Here is a 20,976-nt window from a genome sequence, read left to right as displayed (position 1 = left end):
CCATTCCACGCATCCACTACCTTTTCCATAAAGAAGTATTTTCTTAGATTGTTTTTGAGTCTATCCTCCTTTAACTTAATAGAAACATAGAAAAATGAAGGCAGATAAAGACCACAACCTCTGGCAATGCGTTCCAGAGCTTAACTATTCTCGGAGTGAAAAAATATTTCCTCCTATTGGTTTTAAAAGTATTTCCCTGTAACTTCATCGAGTCCCCTCTAGTCTTTGTCATTTTTGATGGAGTGAAAAACCGATCCACATGTACCCGTTCTACACCACGCAGGATTTTGTAGAATTCAATCATATCTCCCCTCAGTTGTCTCTTTTCCAAGCTGAAGAGCCCTATCCTTTTTAGTCTTTCCTCATGCAAGAAGATTTGCATCCCCTTTCTGAATGGAATCTTTGTAGGTTGTGAAAGCTGTTGTACCAACATCATGCAATATCACAAAGCACAAAATGTAGTTTTCTCCATGCTACTGAACCATGATGTTTTGCTAATGAAGTGCAATGAACCGATTTTCCTCTTTATTCAGAGATTGTATTTTTCTGTCTCCTCTGGTATTGTACTAATACCCTCTAATTCCCACCATCCCTCTCCCCATCTATCTTTTCCTGCTGCTATTTCTTCTGTCTCCCTTTCACTTCATCTTCTTTTCTTCTTGTCTCTGTTATCCATTTCTCTTATTCTGTTCTTTTCTTTCTATCTTCTACCTACCACTTCCCTTTCTTGGCGTTTTCAGGAACAGATAGGATTGAAGTCTCGCACAGTGATGGTACAATGCGTACGGTGCTGATTTGGGAGAACTTGGACAGACCTCGGGACATTGTGGTGGATTCCATTGGAGGGTGAGAAATTTGAGTTTAAACCTCTGCTAATGGTAAAGGGGATCAGAAGTTACCATGTATAAGGCTATAGTATGGAGAAGGGGAAAGAGAGAACAAGTTGTCCAGGTACCAGATCTCTGTTTAGACTTAAGGGAAGGGGGAAACAGCTACCGATATGTTGGGACGAGCATGAGGGACAGTTGACTAGGTGCTAGACACCTTGAGATGAAACTACCGGTTTCTGCAGGTTCATGTACTGGACAGACTGGGGAGAAAGACCAAAGATTGAACGTGCTGGCATGGATGCCTCGGGACGTATTGTCCTTATCTCTTCCAACCTGACCTGGCCCAATGGGTTGGCCATTGACTATGAATCTGAGCAGTTGTACTGGGCTGATGCTGGCATGAAAACCATAGAATTTGCCAATCTGGATGGCACAGACAGAAAGGTAAGTGCATCCAGTACCAAAAGACAACATTATTCAGACAACCCAGAACTTTGGTTAGGCATGCCTGGGAGGGGAGAATGGTTTTGATTATTCTGTATGTCATCGGTTGTTGATTTACTGCGTTGTTGGTATTCTTTGTCTTGCTTTGGTGCTGGCAATAGGTGCTCATAGGAAGTCATTTGCCCCATCCATTTGGACTGACCCTATATGGTGAACGACTTTATTGGACAGATTGGCAGTCAAAGAGCATTGAAAGTGCTGACAAGAAGACAGGACTAGATCGGAAGACCTTGCGTGAAAATCTGGAGAACCTCATGGACATTCATGTCTTTCACAGGCATCGATCACCTGGTAAGAGTTGCCAGTTTCTCTGACTTACACACTATTGTATGATGATATAGATCAGTGTTTCGCCACTCGGTCCCGGAGTACCCTCTCGCCAGGCAGGTTTTCAAGATATCCACGGTGAATATGCATGAAAGAAATTTGTATATAACGGAGGCAGTGTACGTAAATCAGGTTTATGCAAATTCAGTGTGGAGATCCTGAAAACCTGACTGGCAAGGGGATACTCCAGGACCGAGTTGAGAAACACTGATATAGATCATATAACCCCACATTCAAGGTTTAAATATAGGTTGAGCAGAAGGATGGTTACTTGGTTTCCTGCTGTACTGTGACTGTATGTGTGCTTTCTAATGGACTCTGTTTCTGGTAGTAGATCTGAATATTTGCGATATTATTTAACATAGAAACATTGATAGCAGGTAAAAGACCATTGGACTCATCCAGTCGGCCTCCTGTTGAGTGCTATAGTCCAGTGGTTCCCAACGCTGTCCTGGAGGACCACCAGGCCAATCGGGTTTTCAGGTTAGCCCTAATGAATATGCATGGAGCAGATTTGCATGCCTGTCACTTCCATTATATGCAAATCTCTCTCATGCATATTCATTAGGGCTAGCCTGAAAACCCGATTGGCCTGGTGGTCCTCCAGGACAGGGTTGGGAACCACTGCTATAGTCCCTTCCTGTCCCTGAAAGATCCAGTATCAAACACAGTCCGTTTAGAACCCATTCCTAGGGAACACTGATTGTCACCTATGTAAAGCTGAAACCCATGTATTCTGCATCTTATACTGGCCCCTGATTGTCACCCAGTCAAAGAAATGGTAAAGCTACGTTGCCTTAGATCAGTGGTTCCCAAACCTGTCCTGGGGGACCCCCAGCCAGTCAGGTTTTCAAGATATCCCTAATGAATATGCATGAGAGAGATTTGCATATAATGGAAGTGACAGGTATGCAAATCTCTCTCATGCATATTCATTAGGGATATCTTGAAAACCTGACTGGCTGGGGGGTCCCCCAGGACAGGTTTGGGAACCACTGCCTTAGATACTGCAACCTACTGTACTCCAGAAGCATCTATACGCTGCTCCAACTCAAAGAGTGCCATAAAACAAAATTCCATAAGGTGCGAATCCCTGCCCCCAAACTCCTTACATTCTAAGCGGATGCCTAAAATAATAGGAGATGTGGAGGGGCATTTTTGATATGATGTTTTAACCCTTTCAGGACCAAGGGACATATTTGTCCCATAACTTTAAAATCCTATAAATTTTGATTGGGATAGTCTACAGTTCTAAATTTGATATGTACGGATTCCATAGGATACTGCCTTTATGTAAACAAACTGGTTCCGACATTCATTCATTAGCGTCGTTGCCAGATTGACGAGAAGATTCACTTGCCACACTGTCCATAAGCCAGAAGTGTGATTTAAAAAAAAAAAAATAATATTTCACAAAAAAAATCAATTTTTTGGCATCTGCAAGCCCTTTTTACCATAAAAATGTCGTCAAAACCACAAAAATTGGCCTACGATCCTTATGGTCCTGAAAGGGTTAAGGCCACCTTTGGATGTTTTGTGAAGCATGTCCAAAAATCGGGTAGAGAAATGTCCCATTTTCAAAACCGCCAGACCGTCTTATCTTTCCCCCCCCCCTTGAAAATGACCTTTCTAGACGTGTTCGCCTTTAGTGCAAAACAAAGTCATTTGCATGTAGGAGGGGGGGGGGCCAACCTTTTCAGTAGACTGGCCACAAAGACGTGCCGCAAGAACAGTGGGGCACTACAGTGAACTTCACATAAAGGGTCCCTGTTACGCATCCCACTATAACCTCCTTACATTGTGTGGGAAGTCCTCCAAAACTCCGTCAATACCAACTGTACCCAAGTGTCTACTACCCTAATAGCCCTTATGCCTTCAGGTATCACCTATATGTCAGTACAGTAGGTTTTGGTGGCCTCACACTTTCCACCACAAGTGTACAAATTCACATACTTTTAGGGAAAGGGATTGGGACTTATATACCACCTTTTTGTAGTTTTGCAACCACAGTCAAAGCGGTTTACACACACGAACGACAAGCGTTTTCCCTATCTGTCCTGCTGGGCTCACAATCTATCTAATGTGGCAGTGAAGGATTAAGTGACTTGCCCATTGTCACAAGGAGCAGCCCAGGGTTTGAACCCACAATCTCTTTTAGCTGGGCACAGGAGAGAAATTCTTACTCAAGGTACTTTGCCCCAGATAGTGATTTTAGCGATTAGCTGAGGTACAGATTTTGAAAACCATCCTGATATTATAAACAAATTAAACGCTGGTGTAGTGTAATATTTTTTCCTGAATTGAGCAGGACTTTAAGTGTAGGAAATATCAGTGACACTTGGCTCCTCCTTCTGTTCCCCCAGTGCGCACCTCATGCCGAGAAAATAATGGTGGCTGTAGCCATCTCTGCCTCCTGGCCCCGCTTCCCACAGGCCACAGCTGTGCTTGCCCCACTGGAATCAATCTCTTGGCAGATGGCAAGACCTGCTCCTCAGGTAAGCTATTTCCCCATCGCTGAGAACACGGGCCCCTTGGGGATATGGCATTAGCCGCTCAGGAGGAAGCCCAGAGACTGAATGCTATTGGCTGAATAATTATGCAGCGGCTTGCGTGAACCCTTGAGAAAGCCAGTAATTGTGGCGAAACGGGTCCCGTCGGGCTGTGGCTGCCTGCAACATTTAAGATAAGTACGTTGAAGATATATTGAACACCATGGGTTTTAATGGAGAAGATTTTAAGAAAAATCATTAACAAAATGATTAAAATTACTCTAAGTAAAAAAAATAAATAAAATAGGAAGGAGGAGCTTTTCAGGATCAATGAATGAAATGTGGAAACTTGGCTGAGTTTTACCAACCAGATTTCTGAGATCCTTTTCCTACGCCTGTTTATACCCTGTGCTTTGTAGAGTGAGGTTATTGTTTTTTTGTCAGTTTCGAGTTTTCCTGGTTGGTCTCGCTCACCGTCTTCAGTGCATATTAGATCGATATGTTATTAGCCTCATGAGGTAAATGAGAAGTGTTGATCTGCAGCTGCAGAATGAATACAGAGCAGACCAAGTCCACCAAATTTATTGATTTATTTAAGAGACTTATAATCCGCCAAAAAACGAAGCGGATTAAAACCGTACGTACATAACATTTTAAATAAACCTAGTATATCTAAGAAACACTTTGAAAGGTGCTGTAAAACTGTTAGACTTTCCAGATCATGAAAGGCATCGAGAAGGTGGAAAGGGACAGATTCTTCAGACTATTGGGAACCACAAGTACAAGGGGCCACTCTTTGAAACTGAAGGGGGACCGGTTTAGAACCAATGCCAGGAAGTTCTTTTTCACGCAGAGGGTGGTGGACGCGCTGCCGGAGGTTGTGATAAGACAGAGCACACTACGGGGTTTTAAAGAAGGATTGGATAAATTCCTGACAGATAAAGGAATTGAGGGATACAGATAAGGGTAGAGATAGGATATCAAGGTGAATTTTAAGGGATCACATACAGGTCATGGACCTGATGGGCCGCCGTGGGTGCGGACTGCTGGGCGCGATGGACCACCGGTCTGACCCAGCAGAGGCGACTTGTTATGTTCTTAGTCAATTTTAGAAACATCATAGAATCAAGTTTTAAAATTTTATTTAAAATTTGATGAATCGCTTAATCTTAATTCAAAGCGAGGAACAAATCGGAAAAAAATTAATACGTTGCCATATTCGGGGAGTCAATACAAATAACATAGACAAATCACATAACATGAACAGGACTGAAAGGGAAGTGGGGGGAAGAAATACAATATATGATAGTAAATGAGACGAGTTAGGGATATAACAATAGGGAGGAACAAACAAAAAAAAAAATCAAAGGCTGGAATTAAAAAAAAGTGTGACCTAACTATAAAAAGCTAGCAGTCAAAAGCATTTCTAAAAAGAAAGCATTTTAACTTGCTTTTAAACATCGATGAGACATTCTTCCCTTATGTGTATTGGGAGGGAATTTCACGATTGCGGGGCGACAGCTGAAAAAAATATATTGTCTCCGTGCATTTGAGAGGGGGAACAACCGGTAAATGTTGATCATTAGATCTAAGTGATCGGGAGGGGGCGTAGGGTACTAAGACTCTTGTCAATAAAGGAAGGAGTTTAATAAAGTATCGCTTGAAGGCTTCGTAGACGGCTTTCTCGAATGGTTGCTGCAGCAACGAGTTATATACCATGTAATGAAATCGAGTAAGCCCAGGAGCTTTAGCACCTTAGCTTCCGGTTGCTTTTAGGGGCGTAGTAAGGGGAAGGGCGAGAGAGTGGTTCGTCCCGGGCACCGTCTTGGTGGGGATGTCGGCACCCTCCGCCTCTCTGTCCCCCCCCCCAAACTACTGTACACGCATGCCCCTTCCCTCATACCTCTTTATAATAATAATAATAAATTTATTCTTTTATACCGCCATTACCCAAGAGTTCTAGGCGGTTTACATCATAAGAAACTGAACAGTCAGTGAAACATATACATATAATGAGGTAAAAACAGTAAGAGATTAAAAAATTACAAACTTAAAACAGTCTAGTTAAGTGATAAATTTATCAAACAAAGCAGATTTTATTAGTTTAAGAAAAGAGCAATAAGACATGGCTTGATGAATGCATTCACCGAGCCAACATTGTAATTTGCCTGCCTGAAATGTTCCCGGTGCGAGCAGCAACCCGAACCTGCTGCTCATGCAAGTGTCAGCTCTTCCTCTGATGTCACTTCCTGGACCCATGCCTAGGAAGTGACATCAGAGGGAGAGCTGATGCTGGAAGTAAGTTGGTGGTGCCGCTCGCGCCGGGAATGTTACAGAAGTACGGGGGAGGGAAAGGGGTGCACGCAGCAGGAGGGGGGCGGTGGTTGCATGGGCACAGATAACAGCACCGAAGAATACTGGAATATACTGTGGGATTTGAGAAATTACTTTCTGGCAAGCTGTGGTCAGATCCGATCCCGTTCTCATGTATTCCTTCATGGTAGCTGGGAAGAAAACTCATCGTTATATCGCCATCTCCTGCACCTGCTGCACTGCGCCAGCTCCAGCTATTGGGGAATCTCCTACACGACCTGGGATTTTGTGTGTGGCACCATTAGTGGATATTCCAGCAGCAACGTTTCCAACTCCCGTCTGTTAACAGTCGTGCCAATTGTGCCATGTTGAAAGCAGCGCGATATTTGCTCAGTGAATGCCGAAAGTGGGTGAAATAGTGCTGTGACTGCATTTGGCTCTTTGTTTTAAGCCCCCGACGCAGCCTATTTAAGGCAGAACATGGCCACATGGGGCACTATGGGGATCCATTCGCCGAATAAATATTTTGCTGCTTTCAACATCTGATGGACTTGGGTTCCCTCTGTTACTTAACTATCAGTGACAAAGTGGCCCTTTGGGTAAGTGATATAACTGCTATTGAGACCATTAGGAATGAAAAGCTAGTAGAGTTCTTGACCCTGCATTTTTACCAATTATATGGAGCCCCTTTGTGCCCTTTCTTTTCACACCTTGGATCTCTGCCTCTCTACATTGCTCCTCATTGCTCTGATTCCCTCTTTCTGCTAGGGATGACCAGCTTCCTGATCTTCGCTAGACGTACAGACATTCGCATTCTGTCCCTGGATATCCCATACTTCGCCGATGTTGTTGTTCCAATCAATGTCACCATGAAGAACACAATAGCGATTGATGTTGATCCCCAGGAGGGTAGGTAATGACTGAATGAACCCTAATTTAAACCTTACTTCTGGCTTCATAAGTAAAAAAAAACCCGTGTTGCATCCACAGGGAGCAGCTAAGACCTTAGGGATTGAGAGGTCTCTTTCCTCCATTTAGGGCACCTATAGTTCTCTTCCAGCTGATGTTCCCAAACTATTTTCCCCTTGCCATTGCTAGTGACTGGATTTTTCTCCACCGCACTTCCACCATAGCCACATCATGCTCTATACTTCCACCATACATAACACTCCTATACCATCTCTACAGCTCTCCTGCCATAGCCAGTGTTCCTCTACCCCAAATTATCCCCAAAGAGATGCTCTTGTCCCCATTCCCTGTGGTTTTTCAGCTATACCTCTGTGCTAGCTAAGCTTTTCATCTAACTTTTGAATATTTTCTGTAACCAGTCCTGTTACTTGATTGATCTGTTGCCTTTATGTACCGCTTTCTACATGTTCCTTCTATAGGGAAGGTTTATTGGGCGGACAGCACTGTGCGGAAAGTCAGTAGAGCAAATCTCGATGGCTCTGAACATGAGGACATCATCACCACAGGTAGAAGACTCCTGTGCAGCTGAAACGCATCATTCACAATAGCTTTGTATCCGATGTGTGCATCCTTTTTTTTAAAAAAAAAATTCTAACTGGCTTTCCTGGACCTCCTACTGTGCAGTTATATCTGGGGGTTGTTGAAAAGAATTAGGACTGAAGAATGGGAGAAAATGTGAACGGCTTGCTGTCAGCTAAGGAAAAGAACTGGCAGCAAATACCAGCATTTACCTGATGGTGGGTAGACCTGGTGGAGAGAGGGGGGCACTGCCTGAAGAAGCATAAGAGCGAGGGACAGCGCTAGAAAAGAGAGCTAGACCGTGCATGCACTTGCTTATGTTTCTGTGTCTCTGGAGAGGACCGTCTCGGATAAATAAAGCTTCCCTTTGGAAATCTGGGCTGCAGTGAAGAGGTTCATTGGCACTTGAGCACATACTAAGTGGAGGGAAGTTTTCAGCCCTAGGAATTTACCTTAACTATGAATTACTTGGGTAAATTCCTTGAACACTTCCTGCACCCTTTCAGAAGCATTTTAACCCTTTATTTGGCATTGTTGCTCAGAAGCAACATGTGTCTCCTAAGGCTCTTATGGGAGATCTGCATCTCCAAAACGCCCGTCACTTGGCACTGCGGCTCTCGTTCAGTATCAAGATACTCAAAGCAGCCGTTTCACCATCTGCCAATTAAAGGGTTAATAAAAACAGCCCTACATATTTTAGTTTGCTTTTCCCACTTGTAAAATTTTGTAAAGTTATATCTTGTACACGTTGCCCCTTAAATCTCCCTCTTCTGAATCTCTGATCCAGAGACAATGGAGGGTGAAAATGATGGGTCCCGCTTACCTGATTTTTAGCCCACTGCTGCAGAGCTGTCAAGTTACCCAGCTCCAGGAGGGAAACTCTTTGGCTAGCCCTGTTTTAAAACTTATATCCCGTCAGTGTTCTATTTGTAGTCTCTGATTCCTAGGGTTACCATCTAATTCCAGAAAAAAAAAGAGGACGGCTTGAGATATCTGAGTTTTACTTCCACTAAAAGCAATGGAAGTAAAACCCGGATGTCTCAGTTTGTCCTCTTTTTTTTCTGGAGCCATATGGTAATCTTAGTGTTACCACTAATTGAAATCGGCACTTCAGGTCCCATAATGTACCAGGATAGGGTTGTAGAAATTCAGGACTGAGTTTTCTCCAGCTCTATCCATTTAAATGTCTTCATTCAAAGTATGGGCTTCCATGGTCCCCGTGCTTGCGTGCAAACTATCTTCATCCTGTGCTCTCTCAATTAACTTTTAGGGACAGAGCCTCCCAAACAAGGGGTTGGGAGTGGGACATCAAATGGGATCACAAAAGTTGTCTTTTGGGGTTACAACCTAGGTGGGCCATGCATAGGTACATCAGAATTCTGCACCTGTAGGGGGAATCACACGATTTTATTTGGCTGCAATCATAGAGTCACAGCTACAAAAAGAATAGGAAGCTCTGTTTTACTACTTGGGATCTAGCTAGGTGCTTGGGACCTGGGTTGGCCACTGTTGGAAACGCCTTAGGTCTGTCCCAATAAAGCAATTCTTATGTGAGCCAAGTGTCAGACAATGAAGCCATTGTGACATCACTGCTCAGGTTGGCTCTTAGGCATTGGTGGAATGAGGCATTATGACATCACAATCTCAGCTCTGGAATGTTGCTACTCTTTGGGTTTCTACCAAGTACTTGGGACCTGGGTTGGCCACTGTTGGAAACAGGATACTGGGCTTGATGGACCTTCAGTCTGTCCCAGTATGGCAAGTCTTATGTTCTCTGTTTTAGAACCTTAGGCTCATCCCCCCCCTGAGATCTTTATAATTAAACCTTACAATTGTTATCACCTCAACACCAGCACTTCTAAAACAAACCTAAAAAAAGGTCTACATGTAAAAGTATACTTCAGTTCACGTTTATGCACCAGTGGTTCAAGTTGGTATGGCTCTTAGGTCCTATCATTATGCTTCAATTGCAGTTGCCTGTCTCTAAGTCAGAGGTGTCAAAGTCCCTCCTCGAGGGTCGCAATCCAGTTGGGTTTTCAGGATTTCCCCAATGAAAATGCATGAGATCTATTAGCATACAATTAAAGCAGTGCATGCAAATAGATCTCATGCATAGTCATTGTGGAAATCTTGAAAACCCGACTGGATTGCGGCCCTCGAGGAGGGACTTTGACACCCCTGCTCCAAGTGATTTAAGTTGGCCCTGCACTAATCCAGTGTCTCAGTATAGTGTAATGAGCCTTCCTTTCTTTAAGCTAGTATTGAACCACTGCCTCAGCATGGTGTTAAAACTGCTTCTCCACCTGAACCAATCTTAGTGTTGAAGCATGATATTAGAGTAGGTGTTCCAGCATAGTACTGAGGAATCCTTTTCCCTTTCAAAGAATGCTGACCATGTGCCCTAGGATGGTATTAGATGAACCTATACGACTGGGGTATTGTCTTATGGAAGAAATATAACATCCTTTTCTTGTCTACGTTGACGTTGTACATCCAGGGTTCTTTTTGAAGAAGAAGAGATATCAGGTTTACGGTAAATAGCTATTCACTGTATAATCTGTTGCCAGCTATAGAAAGAACCTAATTGTAAAAACTGAGTCCATTCCTTTAAGTTCTACATATTATTTCATAGTAAATTGATTGAGAATGTATTAGCTAAAAGACTAAATATATAATATATTGAAATAAATTAGGGCCTTCCTGATGAAGTTTCTTTGCTTCGATTATGTAACTTCCATATAGTTAGGCCACAGATGAAAGTCCTTCTTGGTCTCTTGGTATTCATATGCCTTACTGGAAATTTTGCTTAATTTTTCTTCCTCTTTGCCCTTTTGGGTCTTCAGGTAAATCTGCCGTTTGGTTTTCATAGGGTTAATGACCATGGATGGTATTGCAGTAGATGCCATTGGCCGGAAGCTGTATTGGACAGACACTGGAACTAATCGAATTGAAGTTGGTAACCTGGATGGATCTATGCGGAAAGTTCTGGTGTGGCAGAACCTGGACAGTCCCAGGGCAATCGCATTGCATCATGAGATGGGGTAGGTTCAGACTGTGGGCTCTTTTCAGAGGGGAGGAAGAGCAGAGGGAAATGAGATGGTGGGTAGATAAAATAAGGTTCTGCCTGCAGTATCTTTGAAGGAGGAAAAATGGACATGAGATGAGATAAGAACATAAGAATAACCTCACTGGGTCAGACCAATGGTCCATCAAGCCCAGTAGCCCGTTCTCACGGTGTCCAATCCAAGTTTCCAAGTTTATTAGTTTTTAATATCCCGATCATAAAATAAATATCTGACCGGTTAACAATAAAAATTTTAATATAGATTAGAAAGAAATAGTGGGGGGGTGTAAGAAAAATTAGGGTAAACATATATGACACATACAAACAGACTAGAAAGTGAGGATAAGTTGGGAGGAGAAGAAAAGTTACATAATTATTAGAGGAAAATGAGATAGAGGAATGGGATAAAACATGAAGGATGAGGGTGCATGGAAAAAGTGATGCATGCTGAAGGTTAGTTTTTAGAGATACTAATAAATAGAAAATTTATAGATTAAGATTTATCGAAGGCATCTTGAAATAGATAAGTTTTAAGATGGATCTTGAATTTGGGTAGATGAAGTTCGTCACGGAGGTATTGAGGGAGAGAATTCCATAAAGTGGGAGCTATTATAGCATAATTAGTTTTTCTGGTATAGTAGGAGTCTTTTAAGGATGGAATGAAAAGAAGTTTTTGGTCGGTGGATCTTAAAGAACGGGGCGAGCTTTGGGGTATCAGTAATTTGTCAAGAAATAAAGGTAAGTGAGAGAGTTTGATTTTAAAAGAGAGCAGAATAGTTTTATAAATTATGCGGTGAGTAATAGGGAGCCAATGAGCCTCTTTAAGAAGAGGGGTGACGTGTTCGAATTTGCCTTTTTTATAGATAAGTTTTATTGCTGTATTTTGTATGAGTTGTAAACGTCGAAGTTCTTTTTGGGGTAGTCCGTTAAAAAGAGAATTACAGTAATCTAAGTGTGAGATCACTAGGGAGTGAATAAGGATATTATTTGAGTCAGTATCAAGAATGGAATTAAGTGAACGGATGATACGTAATTTAAAGAAGCAGGTTTTTACAACTGAACTTATGTGGTTCCTAGTACCTGGCCAGAACCCAAGGTGTACCATTATTCCATGCTACCGATCCAGTGCAAGCAGTGGCTTCTCCCATGTCTTTCTCTATAACAGACTACGGACATTTCCTCCAGGAACTTGTCCAAACCTTTCTTAAAACCAGCCACGCTATCCGCTCTTACCACATCCTCTGGCAACGCGTTCCAGAGCTTAACTATTCTCTGCATGAAAAAAAATTTCCTCCTATTGGTTTTAAAAGTATTTCCCTGTAACTTCATCGAGTGTCCCCTAGTCTATAAAAATGGTTTTAGAATTTAGATCATATGAGACAAGAACCGAGAATACTAGTTGCATGCAAATAAGATGTTAGGTTCTGTAGTATTGTTGTTAATCGAGAAAATGGGCAGATTAGATTGCCCTGATGGTCTTTATCTACAAAATCCTGAGTGGTCCGATTTTTTTTTTTTTATTCCCATCAAAAATTACAAAGTCCAGGGGACACTCGATGAAATTACAGGGAAATACGTTTAAAACCAATAGAACATAGAAGATGACGGCAGAAAAGGGCTATAGCCCATCTAGTCTGCCCACTCTAACAACCCCACCCCCTTGAATTTACCCCCCTAGAGATACCATGTGTGTATCCCCTCTACATTTTATTACCTCACTAGAGATCCCACATGTGTATCCCATAGGAGGAAATATTTTTTTACTCAAAGAATAGTTAAGCTCTAGAACACGTTGCCTGAGGATGTGGTTAGAGTGGTTAATGTAGCTGGTTTTAAAAAATGTTCGGACAAGTTCTTGGAGGAAAAACCCATAGTCATGAGACAAACAAGGGGGAAACCACTGTTTGCCATGGATCAGGAGCATGGAATGTTGCTACTATTTGAGTTTTGGCCAGGTACTTGTGAAGATGGGTTACTGGGCTAGACGGATCATTGTTCTGACCCAATAAGTCTATTCATATGTACTTATCTGCCAAATGGTCTACAAACAAAAAAATAACCCTCTTTGACCTTGACAACTACAGATGGTGTAGCTCAAATTAGATGGTATTGAAAATATAGAATGGCTTAAAGAGTTCCTTTAAAGCAGGTCCAAAATCAGCCTGAGCAGAAAGGCTTAAATATGATCCAATTACACCATATTTCATTAAATTACATTGGTTTCCAGTAAATGCAAAGATTTAATTAATTCCCTTGGAAGGTTCAGCATTCATGCGTGGACCCTGATAGTAATCCTCACTGATGGTGCTACAAGTGGCACCCGAATCTACAAGGAAAGGCACGGACTCCCCTGGACAATAAGAGATATCAAGGGGGAATCCTTGGCAGAGGCAGAGACCAAAGTGAATGCTGGGGTATAAACCTCCGGGTCCCTTCATTGGGAAGTTGGGGGGGTTGTAGCACGTTCTTTAAGGTCCATTAATCAAAAACTCTTAACAATTCCATCACTGAAAGTTATCGGAACTCGTCGTCATGATATCTTCTCTATAATGGCCCCACAATTATGGAACACCTTACCTCACCATTTAAGAGAAGAAAATGACCTAAACCATTTTAAAGGCAATTTGAAGAGCTTCCTTTTTAAAGACACCTTTAATTTATAATTATATTTAATGATTACCCTTTTTTTAATATCTTATTCCCCCTTCCTATTGTTTCCACCATTCATATCTTCTTTTATGCTTTATTAATACAATTGTAGTTCTGCCCTTTTTCCCTTATGTATCTGTTAGTTTGTATGTCAATATGTCAAACTCATGTAATTTACTATAAATAAGCTTATGTGTACACCTTTTGTTTTTATTTGTAAATCGCTTAGCAAATTAAATTAAGCGATTCTATAAGTTAAAAATAAACTTGAAATAAAAAAATTTATTTTAAACCTTCTATTATGATTTTTAATATTCTTTATGGCCAGGTTCCATATTATTTAGTGGAACTGATTTCATTGTTAGCAATTCCATCTTTTCAATTTCCCCCAATATAAACAAGGGTACGAGGGGAAGGAAAATTCTTCAGTAATCCAACTATCTCTCCTCAGGTTCATGTACTGGTCGGACTGGGGTGACAATGCAAAGCTAGAGCGCTCTAACATGGATGGCACAGACCGCCTGGTTCTCATCAGTAAGAATCTAGGCTGGCCTAATGGCTTGGCAGTGGACAAGGCTGGTTCACAGCTCCTCTGGGCTGACGCCCACACCGAGGTAAGAAGCTCAGAATCTCCTATAATTAGAAAGTCTTACTCGGAACGTATTCTGTGTTATGGTAGTTACAAAAGGAGGAGAATGCACCCACCTGGCTCCCTCTCCTCCCAGATTCAAACCCAGTCTTTGAGGCTATTTTTTTTTTTTTTTAATTCTTTATTAATTTTCCAAACTTCAACAGTGCAATACAACAAATGTAACATATAATGATACAACAAAAGCACATTCAACTTTCACATGTTCATAATCAACCATTTTCCCCCACCCACCCACCCAATAATCATTCAATAAACCACAAAAACATATATTACCGTAAAAACTTTACCCTATTCTGAATATTGATGTCTTCCCACCCATCCCAAGTGTGAATATTCAAAAATTAATTTATGACATAAATAACCCCCTCCCACCCTTCCCTGGATATGTACCAAAGTAAACAAAAGACTGACTCAGTCAACAAGCTATTTTTATAACTCATATTGTTCCAAGATGTGGCCTTCACAACTTACCCTCACCCCAATTCTTCCTCTTTCCTTTCTCTCCCCCACATGAGCAGCATTTCTATCCCTCCCTTCCCTCGCTCCCATCCCTCGTGCAGTAGAACCCTTGCCCGACTTCCATCCTTCCCTTCCGCCCTCCCATCGCTTGTGCAGCAGAACCTTTGAGCACCCGCCCCCGCTGCCCTCCATCTTCCCCTCCCATCCGAACCCCGCCGACCGCTAGCCCTACATACCTTCCTCCAGAGCAGCGTCGGGATGGCAGCACTCTAAACAGGCTGCTTCGCGGCCTTCTCTCATCGGGGCCTTCTGTGTGCCGCGTTACTGATGACATCATCAGTGATACGGCAGAGGGAATTTCCCGACGAGATTCCACTGAACTATGTATGTTTGTTTAACATTTTATGCTTGCTAATATGGAAACCGTATAGGTAATATACGGTATACAAATTTTGAAATAAATAAATATTCATGAGACAAATTGGTATGCATTGGAGATCTAGCATAAGCAAGCTGATCTCTTGCATGTTCACTGTGGATATCCTGAAAACCAGGGCAGGTTTGGGAAGCGTTAATCCAGGTTAGTAAATGTAGTTCATAGTCTTGAGGAAACTCCTTCCTGGATCTTTCCACAGGGAGACTAGTGCCAGAGCTGGAGGGTGCTGGATGCCGCCGCCTTAGATTTGCTTATGTTAGCTGCTTTCTTGCTCGCTTTTGGATTTGGATAAGGAAGCGCTGCCATTTGTCTCTCCCCCTAGCGCATTGAGGTTGCAGATCTGCATGGCGGTCTCCGGCGCACGCTGGTGTCGCCAGTGCAGCACCCCTACGGGCTGACCCTGTTGGACTCCCACATTTACTGGACCGACTGGCAGACGCGGAGTATCCACAGAGCTGATAAGAACACTGGCAGTAATGTAATAGTGGTGAGATCCAATCTTCCAGGACTGATGGACATCCAGGCAGTGGACAGAGCCAGCTCACTCGGTTCGTGTTTGTAGCGCTTGCTGTCTGTACAGTGTGTGCATCTTTCTCGTTCTCCCTCCCTGTCTGACTCTCTTTCTGTCCTTTACTCGTGCCTTCCTCCTTCTACTTGCTTGCCTCTTATAGAAGGGGATAAAAGGCAGAGGTTCTATGAGACTTTAGGACTGGAGTCTTTTTCTGTTGCTTCCAAAGGCTCCAACAAGTGCGCCATGAAGAACGGCGGTTGTACACACCTGTGCCTCCCACGGCCCTCTGGCTCCTCCTGCGCCTGTCCCACTGGTATCCTGCTGAAAGAGGACGGACGGAGCTGCGATCCGTCCCCCGAGAGCTACTTGCTGTTCTCTAACCGCGCCTCCATCCGCAGGATTTCCCTGGACACAGATGACTTCACCGATGTCTACATCCCTGTCCCCAAGCTCAACAATGTCATCTCGTTGGACTACGACAGCGTGGATGGCAAAATCTACTATACAGATGTCTTCCTTGATGTCATCAGGTGCGCAGCCACAATCCTGGCATAATTACTAAGTTGAACTTATATTGATGGATTATTCTCATGGTTTTGAAAACATTGTCTTTAAAATTCCTTTTCTGCCTGCAAAATTGGAAAGGGGAGATCTGTGCCTTAAATTTTTTTTTTTTAAATCTTTATTCATTTTAACATATAGATCAAGTGTACATTAAAATATGAACACAACATATTACATTATCACTTGATAATTCCATAACAATATATACCTAAAAGATTTATATCCCACCCCCATCTCATATCTATACATGAATAATATAATTCCTATGTATATTAATCAATTAAATTATGCACATATATATTGAATTATCATAAACCATCCATCCCCCATCCCCAAATAAGAATGAAAGGGATGGGGGACAATTTCATGAATAATGACTCCGAGGACCTGATGGGAACATAAAGGAGGGGGAAACAGATGCTGTGTATGGCAGCTCTCTATTGAAGGTAAAAGTTGGAGGAGGGGTGAAGCTGTGTGTGTATTGCCTGCCTAATGAGGAGAGGTTCAAAGTGGCAGGCCAGGAGCTGAAATTTGTTTTGTCCATTTCATATATTGCCTTGATTTCTGCAGACGGTCAAACCTGAATGGCAGCAGCATGGAAACTGTGATTGGTCAGGGACTGAAAACCACCGATGGCCTCGCAGTGGACTGGGTAGCAAGGAATCTGTACTGGACAGATACTGGTCGAAACACAATTGAAGTAGCTAGACTGGATGGCAGTTGCAGAAAGGTGCTGATTAATAGCAGCTTGTACGAACCACGAGCCATTGCAGTCTTTCCTCGGAAAGGGTATGTATTGGGAAATGGATACAAAGGGGGGAGGAGTGGGGGTTGGATGTGAACCATCTGTTTCATGCTATGGGGTCTATATTGTGTTAAAAATGGCTTTTATCCTCATGAATTTAACTTATTAAAAATCCCATTTCCTCACCCTTAATGCGATGGGTGCTTTGTTGTTTTTGTATTTTTGTTGTGCGTTAATATTTTGTTTATGTTTTTGGGATTGGTTTATTAGTTGATATGTAAACGCTTTGACGTGAAAATTAGTATTATTTTTTTCAACAAGCAGTCTAGAGAATTTTGTAATTAAACTTTAAAAACTAAGAAACAGGAGAAATAAATCCATAAACTGTACCCTAATTATAAACTAACAATATTGGCTATGGTGCAGATAATTTATGCATCACTCTTAAAACTAAGTAGTCCTTTTACTAAGGTGCGGTAGCTGATTTAGCGCGCGCTAACGTGTCCATAGGATATAATACACGTGTTGGCGTTTAGCACACACTAAATCGGCTAACACGCCTTAGTAAAAGGACCCCCAAATCAAAAATGTATTTTTTATATATTATATTATATATGTGTGTGTGCTCAGTGCTCCAACCGTGAGGTCACAATGACAAATGGCCAGTGCCCAAGATACAGAAACAGAGTGGAATTGTCCCAAAAAAGTGTCCTTCAACTCATCTGATAAATTCAAATGCTTTTATTCATCCAAAGTTTCATAAATCCATCCAATGACTCATTGACCCGACATGTTCATATTTCGGCCTAACTGGCCTGCCTCAGGAGTCTTGTGAGTCTTCAAGAGGTGTATCCAAAAAACCATATAATATATGAAGATGCACACAGCCGCCGATCGCATGGAAGGCATTATAGTAACTGCATGAAACTCTGATTCAGATGGGTTCTCCCTGACGACGACGCACAGCTGGAATAGGAGAACGTACATAAGTTGAGACCTTTTCGGGCAACAAACATGGATTTTTAGAGCACTGTTGTTTCATAGTTTGGGAAGAGTTATACTGGGTGGGATCTGAATTGGACTGGTATACCTCATCACTGGAAGAACTGTGTCCCAGATAAGTAGATATACAGTACAGTATACCCTCGCGAATTCGCGGACTCAGTAATTTGTGGATTTTTTTCCCCCTTTAAAACCCTCCTCCCTGCGTCTGTCTATCTGGGAAACCTTCTCACCACCCCCATTCTCACGCTTCATCCATACATAAACAAATCCAGAGGAATAATTCTGCTGGTCACGTTGGAATTTCTTAATCTTCTGTTGACGCAATTCCTCTTTAAATCTGCCTGCCTTCACCCGCAAATCATTCAATTTAGTCTCGGAGGACTCAGAATTTTTTAGAGCCTCGAGTGCCTCAGTGATAGTTTGTTGCTCCCCTACCCTGTGCTGTCTGAACCAGAAGCAGCATCAGATCCAGGGAGCAACAATTAGGAATCTTATGCCACTGCTCTACAAAATTAGAATCATCTTCAAACAGCCGGGGAGCCCGGGTCATTCTCAGCCCCCTTGGGATAATCTCAAGTTTGCAATAATCAACCAATGAGGCACTATGCAACTCTAACCTAATCAAATCTTTTTGCTTATTAAATATATCACTCCACAACCACTGTAGTATTATCCATCCCTAAAGACGGAGCCAGGAGTATCTCGGCTCTCAAACTGTCAGAGAAACCTGCCCCAGAATTCCACAATTGCGCCATGTTCTAATTCCAAATATTGTAACACTACTTCAACTAAGGATAGGACACAAACAATCACCATTTACCTCAAAATGTGCCCTAAATCGAACATTCAAGGGTCTTATGGGACACTGCAAGGCCACCTACACGTCACACGTATACCCACAGTCTGATTCCACATGAAAGGTAGGTGCTGTAAATGTAAGCCTTTAAAATCCTGGCGTACATTTCTGGCACCTACCTTTTCACAAAACCGTCATTCTAGAAATGGTGCCGTGTGTGATTGACATGCAGCCGGCAGCCATTTTTTAAGATGGCTGTTGCCAAATGTGTGGTTTATAGACTCTGGCCCTAAGGGCCTTACAAGTGGCCCAGAACGCAGCAGCATGGGTGATCGGAGGCATTCCACCTAACGCACATGAGTCCCCTTTGTTAACTTGATTTGCACTGGCTTGTAGGATTCAGTTTAAGATTGTGGTTTTAGTGTTTAAGGTGTTACATCAAGGCTTGCCCGAGGTGGTAGCTAATTTAATTTTGCTTTATAAGACCTTGCTCTTTGCGTTCCCAGCAGATGTTGGAAGTACCCTCATTAAGTAAGGTGTCTATTCACTCTCGGGTTTTTTGTATGGCAGGCCCTCAATTGTGGAATGCTTTACCGGAACATTTTTATCTTTTTTTTTTTTTCAGGAGACTTTTTTGTAGAGTGTGATGTTATTGTTGTAAGGATTAGTTTTTAGTGAGGGTGTTTATATATTATGAATGTTTTTTTGTAACCCGCACAGATTTTTGGATGTGCGGGATATAAATGTTTTAAATAAATAAAAATGATTAGTAATTAAACCTTAAACATAAAATTTAGCTGGACTCAACAACAAAAAAATAGGACATCAGAGTATGCCAAGGGTGGAGTTTTCAGATTTAGCTGGGTACTTTGATATTTAATGCTAATATGCTAAATTTGCCTTTGGTAAGTGCAGCCGCACATGTTTGCCTTAAATCTAATCCAACAAGTTTTAACTCGACAGTCGCCCACAACTGTAGGCAGTTCGTTTTTATTTGATTAATTTCCCTCTAATTAGTGTTGAGGTGATATACAGACCAAAGATAGTTTTCCAATACATTGCATACATCAAAAACAAAACAGGACAAAATGGAATTAGGAATGGGCACATTGACTGTGACTGAAACAGTACAAAGTTAACCAGTTAAAATTAACCACTTCACTGCTCAGTGGCTCTTTGAAGTTTTCAGGTTTTATTAAAATTTTATTTAGTTGACTATTAAAAAATTTCTAGGTGAAATACAAAAATAAAAATTTTACCATGTTAAAAGTACATAGACATAATTCCAAACTAACTAGAACATGCTGGAACATGAAGGGAAGAGGACTACATTCGTTATAGGATAGATAAACAATTAAGGTAAGAACATATTGTAAGAGAAAAAAAATTAAAAGAGAGTTTTAATTAGAGAGCAACGTTTAGTAAAATGAAAGCTATAATGAGAAGGCATCTTTAAACAAGTGGCTTTTAAATTTCCCTTTAAAACGGTCAAGTAATTTTTCCTCCCTTAATTCTAAGGGTTGGGCATTCCACAGCCGAGGAGCTGTGACGGAGAAGATTTCTAAGCGCCTTGTACCAATTATTTTTAAAGAAGGAACGCTTAATAATTGCTGCGTGACGGATCTAAGTGCGCGCAACGGTGCATATGGAATTAACAGATTTATGTATAAATTCAGGCTTGTTTGAATTAATCGTTTTAACCCTTTCAGGACCATAAGGATCGTAGGCCAATTTTTGTGGTTTTGACGACATTTTTATGGTAAAAAGGGCTTGCAGATGCCAAAAAATTGATTTTTTTTTGTGAAATATCATTATTTTTTTTTTTTTTAAATCACACTTCTGGCTTATGGACAGTGTGGCAAGTGAATCTTCTCGTCAATCTGGCAACGACGCTAATGAATGAATGTCGGAACCAGTTTGTTTACATAAAGGCAGTATCCTATGGAATCCGTACATATCAAATTTAGAACTGTAGACTATCCCAATCAAAATTTATAGGATTTTAAAGTTATGGGACAAATATGTCCCTTGGTCCTGAAAGGGTTAAATGTTAACAATGTTATCATAGGAGGAATGGCCGAGTGGTTAGAGCAGCTGCCTCCGCACCCTGAGCTTGTGAGTTCAATTCCCACTGCAGCTCCTTG

The 20,976-nt window shown here is 41.8% G+C and overlaps 1 protein-coding gene across 5 annotated transcripts in view; it reads left to right on the top strand.

Moving 5' to 3' along the window:
- The window catches only part of LRP4 (LDL receptor related protein 4), a 163,138-nt gene that overhangs the window by 123,564 nt on the left and 18,598 nt on the right, over positions 1 to 20,976 (top strand). For all 5 annotated transcript variants that reach the window (XM_033928224.1, XM_033928223.1, XM_033928221.1 and 2 more), the window contains exons 19-29: positions 741 to 846; positions 1,073 to 1,274; positions 1,436 to 1,625; positions 4,025 to 4,156; positions 7,232 to 7,372; positions 7,852 to 7,938; positions 10,821 to 10,992; positions 14,116 to 14,278; positions 15,534 to 15,759; positions 15,949 to 16,252; positions 16,857 to 17,075. In XM_033928224.1, the coding sequence (XP_033784115.1) occupies positions 741 to 846; positions 1,073 to 1,274; positions 1,436 to 1,625; positions 4,025 to 4,156; positions 7,232 to 7,372; positions 7,852 to 7,938; positions 10,821 to 10,992; positions 14,116 to 14,278; positions 15,534 to 15,759; positions 15,949 to 16,252; positions 16,857 to 17,075 (1,942 nt within the window). The remainder of the gene's footprint in view (positions 1 to 740; positions 847 to 1,072; positions 1,275 to 1,435; positions 1,626 to 4,024; positions 4,157 to 7,231; positions 7,373 to 7,851; positions 7,939 to 10,820; positions 10,993 to 14,115; positions 14,279 to 15,533; positions 15,760 to 15,948; positions 16,253 to 16,856; positions 17,076 to 20,976) is intronic.

The sequence above is a fragment of the Geotrypetes seraphini genome, chromosome 19 (assembly GCF_902459505.1).
Source record: "Geotrypetes seraphini chromosome 19, aGeoSer1.1, whole genome shotgun sequence".
Classification (NCBI taxonomy): Eukaryota; Metazoa; Chordata; class Amphibia; order Gymnophiona; family Dermophiidae; genus Geotrypetes; species Geotrypetes seraphini.
This window is presented reverse-complemented; position numbering and strand designations above follow the sequence as displayed.